The sequence below is a fragment of the Microtus ochrogaster genome, chromosome 16, assembly GCF_000317375.1.
Source record: "Microtus ochrogaster isolate Prairie Vole_2 chromosome 16, MicOch1.0, whole genome shotgun sequence".
NCBI lineage: Eukaryota > Metazoa > Chordata > Mammalia > Rodentia > Cricetidae > Microtus > Microtus ochrogaster.
Window position 1 is genome coordinate 9,895,102 of NC_022018.1, and position 11,014 is coordinate 9,906,115.

Here is an 11,014-nt window from a genome sequence, read left to right on the forward strand (position 1 = left end):
CACCACCCAGTGACATTGATTATTTTTAAGATGAGGGAAATATTCCATGGAAAGTTAGTTCGATGCTAATCTGTTCATTCACTATTGTGGTTTGAATGGGTTTCAGGTAAAAACACTTGCCCTGGGTTAAAGGAAGGAGAGAATATCACAAGAAATGGGCACCCAAAGGAACTGAAGATACCATGTACACAGAAAGGAGAGGGGCACAGTGGTAACTTCTTCAGTCTGGCTTAGGACGGACAAGCAGAGTAGATACTCGCTTGAAGGATCCTATGATTTAGGGCCTCATGACTCATCGTGGAGAGAGAGAGAGATGCTGCTTATGATGTCTAAGGACACACTCTATTTCCGGCATAACCTTGCCTTTCAAGGAACCTGATGGCAAGGCCCTGGCCCAACACACACAGTTCTGCTGTGCTGGAGAGACGACGGCAGGATGCAAACACAAAGAGAGTGCTGTGCCACATGGAGCGTTAACTGATTAGTGGATTAGGTAACCAGGGTACCGGCAAGACAGTTGACGAAGGGACTATTTTAAGTGTTTAATCCCTCAGTGTTATTTCTCCATTGCTTTGGGTTGGAGGAGGGGCTAGTTCTGTTCTCACTATGTTGAGATGGTGAGCAGTGTGTGTGTGTGAGAGTTGCTCCAAACCCAGCAGCTACATGTGATGACCAGTGCAGGGCAGGGCTCCCCCCATTTTACCCAGAGACAAGAAAGGCAGGCAGCTTGAATCCACAGTCACATTTGAGGCAGTTTGGTACTTTCCTTTGATGGTGTCTGTGGTCTTCAGACATTTAATAAGAGAAAAGGGGGTGGTCATAGAAAGGGAAGAGAGAGACAGCACAGGAGTCTCTAATCACTTGCTGAACTCTCTGGTTCCCACAATTAGTCAATTAAAAAAAAACAATTCTGATGCCCCTATGGTTCAAGACACATTTATGCTCCCTTAGGAGGGGGAGGGGCGCTTGATATTCTCTGTTAATTATTGAGACAGTAAATGCTTTAAAACCCTCCAATAACTTCTGCCAGTTATGTACAGACTAGTAATGACTGAGACATGATTGCTTATCTGAAAAGCTTGGAACCAAACATGTTTCAGCTTTGAGAGTTTGGGAAAATTATTGTCTAGACTTTCCTAACTCAACCTGGAAATTCAAAATCCAAAGTGGTCTAGAACCCAAAACTTTTCAGATGTCATGTTGGGAGATGTGAGCATCTGCTTTTACAGGTGAAGGGTGTGCAATCTGTTTATGACTGACTGTTGTCACCCAGACAACAAGATGTAAGGTTGCTTAGCCAGGTCTCCAGCACCCACCCTCTCAAGGATGCTCCTGCCCCAGCATTCTGAGTTTATTGTCAGCATAATTGATGTTCTTCTTCTCTGTGCGCGCAAATATAAGTTATTAGTCTGCTTCATAAAATACTAGGGAACTAATTCGTGTATCTGAATACTAGGGAACATCTGCCATGTGTCTAAACTATTAGATCAAAGAAGGAAGAAATGATCGCTGGTAACTAAGAGTTCTGAGCCTGAGATACCAGCAGCCTAATGAAACCACAGTGAATTTATACTACAACACACAACATTCCACTCTTCCAAGGAAGACCAGTCATTTTCAAATCCTTTAAAAGGGTTGGGTTTTTTAAGTCATGTGGAGATGCCATCTAGTGGCCACGTAAAATAACTGTGAAGAAAGCCATTCATCAAGACTAGAGGTTTTCTTGGAAAAATCACATGTAGACCCTGTGTGATTTTTTTTTTTTTTTGGTGAGTCTTCCTGTGTACTGATTTGTTTTGTGTGTCAACTTGACACAAGCTAGAGTCATCAGAGAGGAAGGAGCCTCAGTTGAGGAACGGCCTCCTTGAGATCCAGCTGTAAGGCATTTCTCAATTAGTGATTGATCACCATGGTGGATGGTGCCATACCTGGGCTGCTGGTTCTCAGTTCTATAAGAAAGCAGGCTGAGCAAGCTATGGGAAGCAAACCAATGAGCAGCACCCCTCATAGCCTCTGCATCAGCTCCTGCCTCTGGGATCTTGCCCTGTTTGAGTTCCTGTCCTGACTTTCTTCAGCAATGCTAGAGCATAAGCCAAATAAACCCTTTCCTCCCCAACTTGCTTTTCAGTCATAGTGTTTTTCACAGCAGTAGAAACCCTGGACGGATATATGAAACCTTGGAAAGATATATGAAAATTATAGTAAGCATTTGAAACTAATGAATACCACCATTTGGTCTTTACAGGCAAGGAATTTGAGAGCAACCCTGTTTTGTGAAAACAATATAGGACATAACCAGGAGTTAGCTTAGCGAGGTAGGAAGACTTTATGGTAAGGAGCTGAAGTGATGGCTCAGTAGTTAAGGGTGCATACTGCTCTTGCAGAGAACCTGCTCTTGCAGAGTTAGGTCTGTCTGTTTGTCCCCAACCCACACTCCCCACCCAGACACACATATAATTACAGCTACTTGTAACTCTACTTACAAGGGAATCCAACCTCTGGCACCTGTACTCACATGTATACATACATGCATACACACACAGTTAAAATAAACCTTTGGGGGAAAGATTTATGGTGAATTCATTTTATTCAAAGAGCTTAGGAGCAATAAGAATGAAGTAAGAAAAGAGATGAGGCTCAGGGAGAGAAGCTGGTGAGATGGCTCCTCCAAGAGGCATCTGTTGCCAAGCCTGAGAGAATGAGTTTGATCCCCCGAGCCCACATGATGGAAGGACAAATTCGACTTTCACAAGTGGTCTTCTGGCTGCTGCATGCACACCCACACACGTGCACACAAATGCAATTTTAAGGAGGAAATTATAAAGAGTAAAAAGGTGCGAGACACACATGTGTGAAGACATCTATGTTTAAGTCCAAGAATAATGCTGGGTGGTGGTGGCACACACCTTTAATCCCAGCACTTGGGAGGCAGATGCGGGCAGATCTCTGTGAGTTCAAAGCCAGCCTGGTCTACATAATGAGTTCCAGGACTGGCTCCAAAAACTACAGAGAAACCATGTCTCAAAAAGAAAAAAAAGAAAAGAAAAAAAAACAGACTGACTTCAAGCTAATTAATTGTAAAATATTGTCTTCTTTATTGAACATTGGAGATACTTCATAAACTTTTTGCTGCTTTTTCTAGCAGATGGTAAGTGTCTTAAGTGCAGGGTTATCTTTTGCAAGGACAGTGCACATATTCTGGTTGTATGTAAAATTGATTCTGAGTACTTTCGCAGGCCCATACACTAACCCTTTCTATACCTCTCAGTGGTTACCATGTACTTCTTTAGATCTGAAAGCTACACTCTAATGATTCCTGTGCCCTTGTTCCTGCTCAGCTGACAGTGTTCTGGAATCAGCCCCTAACCATGCTGGAGTGGGTAAAATACTCATGTGTTGTCCTGCCTCATCTAGACTGCTAGAAATGCTCGAGAATTTCTCTCTGGAGTTTACCTCCAAGTTTCCTAGGTCTCAGGGTTCGAACCATTCCATGATCTGCTCCTCACATTTCTCTCGTACTGTTTGTGGGGTTTTGTCTGCTGAAAGCTGGCTGGTAGCATGCAGGGTAAGACTGGTCTAGAATGGAGACCCAGCTACCTCCTGGTGCATCACTTCACCCTACGGACAGACAGTGCATCTCACCGAGAGAGTAGAAATTGGTTTTTCATCAACCATAGAGCTGGCTGTATAGATTTCATATAACTGGGTAATATTTTGAGGGGTGTGCAAGGTTTAAGGACTGTTATTTAACCAAATTATACAATAGAGTATACAAATACAATCTCTATAAAAATGTATTAAAATGAATAGGTCTTGAGATCTAAGCAGGGAGTAGTCTAGATATATCATTAAAGAAATGCATTGCCAATGCTTATAAGCATACAGAATAAGCATGAGTGTCTCAAGGGCCGTGAAGGCATGGAAGGGAAGAACAGACTTCAGTGCCAGCATTTCCTCATGAAAGCGTTCTCCGGGAAACAAGTAGGGGCTTTAAAGGTGCTCAGAACTTTCATCTTCATAAAGAGTTTAGATACTCGGTAGCTTTCTTGTTTAAACCCTTTACCTCTGGAGGGAACAGGGTAGAAATGACACCCAGGCCTTCCTGGTCTCCAGGGAGTGGCATCTGAAGTCCATGAGCTCTGTCCTGCTTACGAACAGCCTATGGTGGCTAATGGCTGGGAGGAATAAAGTGGGCCCCATGAGGCATGTCACTCTTGAGAGGACAACACTCAGAAAATAATTCCCTTCCTGCCTTGTTCTGCTAGGCTATTCTACGCAGTACTTATACATGCATTTTAACATACCACACTTTATTTTGTATGCATCTATGTGTAGATGTATGTGTAGATGTATGTATGTATTCACTTGCCTGTAGTCGTGCTTCTGAAGGTCAGAGGTCAGCATTGGGTGTCTCTCTCTGTCCTACTCGACCTCAGTTTTTAAAAACAGGTTCTCTCAGAGAGCCTGGAACTTACTGCTTTGGCTAGACTGGCTGGCCAGTAAGCTCCCAGAGTCTGCCTGTTATACCACCCCCACCTCTGGCAGCAGAGTTACAGACATGTTCTGTCATATGACGGCTTCTTACCTAGAGGCTGGGGATCTGAACTCAGCTCTTCAAGCCTGCACAGTGAGCACTTAACCCACGAAGCTATCACCACGGTCACACTTGCACAGCGTTTTAAGAACAGAGCCACTGTGGGCGGTGAGTAAGTCATCTCACTTTGAAGGCCGGCACCAGAGTCTGGTCCACCACATACCTTCTTGGGGTGACACTGGCCTCAGAACCGAGTAACCTTTTGACTATGCATCATCTATGCTCTCTCTTTCTTCCTCTCCTGCCTCCTTGTAGCTGCCTGGCCTTGTCTCTGCTGCCTCCATCTTTTTCTGCTTGTTATTCAAGAATAAGCTCTGTCCTCAACTTTGAGACCTGATGGTCTTTTCACATTACCCTCTCCTCTCAGATCGGCCCTTAGTTGACTTTCAAGTTTCTGGGTGACCCCAGCTGACCTTCCCCCAGCGAGTCAAGGATCTCTAATTAGGAGAAAGAAGTGGCTCCTCTCCTAATGGAGAGAGCAGCTGTCACTCCTATCAGAGCCTGTTCTGGTACAGCCAGGGAAATGAGCAGGGATGGCCGCAGGGGCCGGAGCAGCAGACCCCATAAACAAGCTCAGTTCTTTAACCTCCCTGTGGCGTCGGTGTGCCTGTGGTTAGGGGCGAATGGCCATTAGCTTTAAGTTGGGGCTTCCTGGCTTTGTGAAGCCTGATGACCCAAATGTTCTGTGATTGTGTTTGGGCTCTGTGCATTTCCCAGTTTTTACAGGGGTCTGTTTAAAGGAACGAAGAGGGATATTAAATATTTATTTTGGCTGACAAGATAAAGGAGAGCTGCTAGAGGGAAGATAACTGGCAAGTCTGAAATCTAGGCTTGTTTGTCTTCCAGAACTTGCCCATTGTCTGCCTTTGAACGGACGATGCAATAATTAGATAAAAGCATCTTATTATGAGGTTAATTATAATATTTACTTGGAGCATTTTGACGGAAAGATCCTAATCGTGAAAGGAAATGGGATTCCTCCAGGAAAGAGAATTATCTCTTTCTTAGAAGGCCAGTGGATTCAGTATTAAGGGTTTCTAGAGAATTCTACCTCTGCCCAGTCAGACTGGCCATCAATGACCCTGTAAGGCGGGCATCCTGTTGTCACTATAGTTCTGGCTCCCAGACAAAGTTTGAAATGTACCTGACTTACCTAGAATGCCATATGTGTGGGGGTACAAGCACACATTGCTCCTATCTTCATTCTCCCCAGCTTCATCTCAGCTCAAGTACCTTCGGGTGCCCGCTCCAGGGTCAAGGCTATGGTAACATGTCGATGGCCAGTGAGCCTAGAGACCAAGTGGGGGCGAACCCTCACACTATGGAGATGGCAGTTGGCACAAGTATTCAGCCAGCCTCTCACTAAGGAAATACAGGGCAGAATCAGCTGCACTTCAGCCTTTTGCTCAGTGGCACTAACCTTTGTTTGACAAAGACGTGGACCTCCGTCATCGTATCTAGTCAGAAAGCATACCTCTTCTGTTTATGTAATAGCAGGCACCATGCAAAATGCAAGGATAGGCTGCAGATTATGATGGACTGCTAGAGGTACTCACGTATGTACATGCATGTGCACATACATGTAAACATGCATGCAATGCGGTGGTCAACCATGCTCAAGGAAGGAAAGGAGGTGGTTAGGGATAAGGTGGCACTGAATTGGCAGATCTCTGTTGTGCCTCAGATGCAAAGAGGACATGAGATCAGCGCTTGCTCAGCCCGCATTGTGGCAGGGATGATAGGAAAAAGGGCAGGATGTGAGAGACAAGTGCTTCCTTCCTAGGGCCATTGCACATGGTCTTCAGGGCTAAAGGAATCAGAGGGGACTCTGGAGAAAGAGAGGCCACAGGCTGATCCTGCAAGAGTTAAGGCTTGCAGACGGTTGGAGAAGAGGCCAGGACCGAGGGTACACGGCATACTGCCAGTGAGCCGAAAAAGTTGCTTGGGAACGAAGACTGGACTCTGGCATACCCAGAACCTGGGCAGTTTCCCCCAGCCCAAAGAATAGCAGGTCAAAAATAACCTTTTAGGAGAATGGAGTCTGAGAACCACACGCATGATTCCCATGTGGACAGAAGGAATATGGAACAGCAAGTTGTGCACATGGGCCTTTAGTTTTCCTCTTCTTGTCCTTAGCCTCTGCTCAGGGGACACAGGACACAACCATGTCCAAAGGAATGTGCTTCCAAGTAGGATTATCTTAATGAGCCCATATCGTCAGCTCCGACTTGTGATAGGCAGAGTAAACTGGACGATGCACTCAAGAGAGAAAATGTGTGATGTATCGAGATGGAGAAATAGTCCCAGGAAAGACATGTGACACAGAAGGTGGCCACTGCAGTGCTTCCGGAGCAGCCCTTTGCTCACGCACACATCTCTACACAGAGGCTTCAGTGCTTCTCCATGGCTCCCCTAGCCGGTTCCCACCCAAACCAGACACCACACAAAATGAACACATCCATGCTCGGCACAGTCGTGCCCTGTTCCGGCCTTGCTGCTTGTTTATCTATGAGGACTGTTTTCCTGTTTCTCCCCCTTAGCAATCTCTGTCCTCCTTTCCTAGAGATGGGGAGAGGGGATCAAAGGAGCTGTTGGAGACATACCTAGGGTCACAGATGGCACCTGAGAAGCAGGGGGTGACACCACAGCACAGATGGCTCTCCCTGCCTGGCTCTTCCTTATCAAGCCATCTCCCCTCCTGGGCCACAGGAGTCCACTTAAATGTTCCTCAACGTCTACTAGAATGTGCTTGAGCTGAGAGTCAGGAGGCCTCAGCTCTTGTTCCTCTCCTGACCTGGGCAGTTGCCTGAACATCAAACCACCCCTCTGCCCTCCTGGATTTCCACAAATTCTTCTGCATGAGCCGGGAGGTGGAGCTAGGTGAACCCTTCCTGGCCCCAGGACTTCTTAGATAGTAGGCTGTGTGTGCAGGACTTCAGGAAGGACAGGAGGTGTGGCGGGAGGACCATCCACAGTTGCAGGCCCAGTGTGACGGGGTCTTGCTTGAATAAACACGTGGTGACCAGGGTATGAACTTGATGCTTTCTCGGTTGAGCTTCCAGAAGTCCCGTTCGCATGCTCTGCCAAGCTCATCTGGCCTTTCCTCCTCACCTGTTGGTTTCTTTTTCATCAGAATCATGGAACTGATTGGTTACCACCCCGAGGAGCTCCTTGGCCGCTCTGCCTACGAATTCTACCATGCCCTGGACTCGGAGAACATGACCAAAAGTCACCAGAACTGTAAGTTTCCTGAGTACCCGTGTCCTTGTCATCTGCCCATGAGGAGTATGATTAACAAGACACAGCCTTGGCCTCCCACGGTCACCATCTTAGGTGGCACATGAAGTAGATGCCATCAGGATGGTCAGAGAGTCACAGCTGCCAGCAGCCTATAGATGATTTCATGCGAATTAAGAAAAAGACTCTGAGGTCCTCGTAGGCAGTCAAGTACCCCAGCATAGGGAGGGGTCTGGGAGAGTTCAGAAGGGAGTGGGATGGGTTGTAAGGGCAGAGGAGGGTGGAGCTAAACAGAGGAGAGAGTGTGAAGGGGTGGGGCTGTCCAGGTAGCACAGTGTAAGCATGGGGTGAAGGCCTGGACTGTGAGGGACCTGGACCAAAAATGTCCAGCCCAACCTCTCTCGTGGCACCATTGTGTCCTCATAGGTCACACATGACCTAGGTGGTACTTGACATGTGGCTGATGCAATGAGACACTTTTTTCTAAGTTGAATTTTTAAAGAATTTAGTGGCTTTTCTTGGCATGTGGTCGCCTTCTTGAAGACGGTGGTTCTGTAGTGCTCCCTTAGCCAGCTTCCCAATGTAGTCTTCCCATGTGTAGATGCTCCGAGGTAATGTCTTGTCCTCTGAAGACTAGGAATTGACAGACTTAATCTCTTCCGTAAGGGGTCTTATTTCAGAGGGGGAAAGAGGCTGGGCTCCCTGAAGCTGGCTGGCCTCTAACCTCAGCATCTCTCACAGTGTCTGGAGCACCAAGTGAACGTTAATTTCAAAAACAAAGATATATTTGGGAGAGAGAGCATCCGAACATGACACTGGTACAGACAGGGTTGATGAGAGTGTGGGATAGGAGATTCAAATGGGTAAAACCCCGAGATGCTTCCCAGGAGCCATAATGACAACATAGGAAACAGGTCCTAGTCCCGAGTCTGTTTCCCTTTCCTCTGCCTCCCAGTCAGGACAGCTGGAGCTCAGACCCTCTATGCAGTAACTCCACAAGCTGCATACAGCATGGAGAGGGGGGTGGAGGGAGTTTCTCCCTGTTCTCCCTGTGACATTTGGGTTTCATCTGATCTAATAATACAGCAGGAAGCATTATGGTATCTCAGACAAGTCTCTCGCTGTGATCTCTGGCAAAAATCCCCAAATATCCAAACACAAAAAGCCTATATCCAACCCTACTCAGGGGCCCAGGGATGGCAGAAAGAGACCAGGGTGCTCCCGGAAGCCATGACTGTGACCCAACTAGAGACTGTAGCCTTCTCTTGAAGGGTTTAATGCTTTTGTGCTTCCTAAAGGTTCCCCACTCGCATGGCAGGTTGGATGAGATACACAGCTGCACTCTGCCCAGCTCTGGCCTCACTCACCAGCTAGTGTCTCGGGGTCTGCCTTCCTTCCTTCCTTAGCCTTCTAAGCCAAGGGATCTGTCAAAACAGGGAGGCAAGGACTTTTTTTTTAAGCATCTGGGAATTCTGGGATTGAATTGAATCTGAATTGAATTCTTGGAGGACAGTATTGTACTTTATCATCAGGGGAGGGGTGAACAGAAGGACACAGTGGAATGCGCAGATAGCTAATGGACTTCTCACCAGGCAGGCATAGGAAAAGGCTCCTCCCTCTTTAGAACACTGTGTTCTATGAAAAAAAAAAGAGCTAGCCAAAAAGAAAAGAAAAAGAAAAAAAAATTGGTCCTATTGGTTTTGAGGATGACTCCTGGGGGAAATATATGGAAAAACTTTTTGGTTAGATGTTGTTTTTACTTAATCCATATATTTAATCTCCCAGCACACTTAAAGATAACTCATGGTCTAAATAGAAAGTACAGACTCTGGGTTTTGTTTTTTGTTTCTTGTTGTGGTTGTTCCCCGGTGGAGTTAGGTAAAGCTGCCCTGAGTACAGAGGCCTCTGCTTGAGAGCACTGCAGCACACTGAGTTTAAATGGGCTGGGAACAGCGTCAGTTGTGACAGGAGTGTCCCCATCCCACCTCCCCCTGCAATACAGCTACACTCATCCCTGCCAAGGCGGAGGCTCAGGTTCGAAGCAGGTCTAAGTTACATGTCTCCAATTCATCCCCGTGTGCCTCTCAGCCTGTACGTGTTTCCCACCAAAATGCCTGGAGAAGCTCAGTCTTCAAGCAGATTTAGATAATTGAAAGTCATCATTTCCAAATGGATTAATAATTTATACATCTTTACTCTCAAAGGAGGGGTTGGAGTGGCTTCTCTTTGTTGTGCTCTTAGGAAAACAAGATTAAAGGCCATAAAAAGCCTATCTCCCTACCAAGTAGCAGGCCCCTCACCAAGGCTGGCGTTAATGAGAATATTAGGATGCTGGTGTGAATTAGATTCTGCTGACGGAGCAGGCGTTTGCCTGCAATTACTGGAAATGCAGTTGCAAGCTCTGCTTGGTGAACTGTTTCATCAGAAAGACTAAAAGCCTTGAGTGTGGTTTGCATTAAGAACTGTCTAAATGAGTTAACTTCAGACTTGAAATTGTGCAAGAATTGTTTCCCTTGCAGCTAAGAGGGTCTCCATAGCACCAAAAAAAAAAAAAAAAAAAAAAAAAAAAAAAAAAAAAAAAAAAGGACAACAGAAAAGACCAGAGTTCCTTCTTTGCCCCAGGAGTCCATGTTGGTTTAACCAAGTGGCCATAGCAGACTTTGCTTTCTCGCTTGTTTCTGGGCTCAGACATAATGTAGTCAGGGAGGACTGATTGCCTTGGGAATCGGAAGACCCATTACCTGTCTCAACGCTGTCCTATTGTCTCGTGCATCGTGAAGTAAGTCAAGCCTTCCTACCCTGAGTCCTGAGTCTCCTCACGTTAAAGGGTGATGTCGTTCCTCCTTACAGTACAATATTCCATCCGAAAGATTAGATTAGGATGACTCAACCACTCTGAAAAATAATTCGGCTGTTGCTGATAATAAAAGCATGATCTTAGCATATAATCTAGAAGTTTCACTTCTTGCTAAACCCTTGTGAGAAATGAGATGACAGTCAAACAAAGATTTGGGCACAGATGTGTATTGCGGTGTTATTCACAACAACTGAAAACTCAAACATCCAGACGGAGGAACGAACTAGCTACGGTTTATCCATAGACTGAGGTACTACTCCCCCATGAAAAGGGAGGAGACAGAAGAAACATCTATCCAGACGGAGAGATGAACTAACTATGGTTTA

General features: G+C 46.1%; 1 protein-coding gene across 1 annotated transcript in view; it reads left to right on the top strand.

Annotated features, from left to right (window-relative positions):
• Positions 1 to 11,014, top strand: part of Epas1 (endothelial PAS domain protein 1) — an 81,920-nt gene that overhangs the window by 59,908 nt on the left and 10,998 nt on the right. The window contains exon 7 of the mRNA XM_026782970.1: positions 7,728 to 7,834. Within this exon, the coding sequence (XP_026638771.1) occupies positions 7,728 to 7,834 (107 nt within the window). The remainder of the gene's footprint in view (positions 1 to 7,727; positions 7,835 to 11,014) is intronic.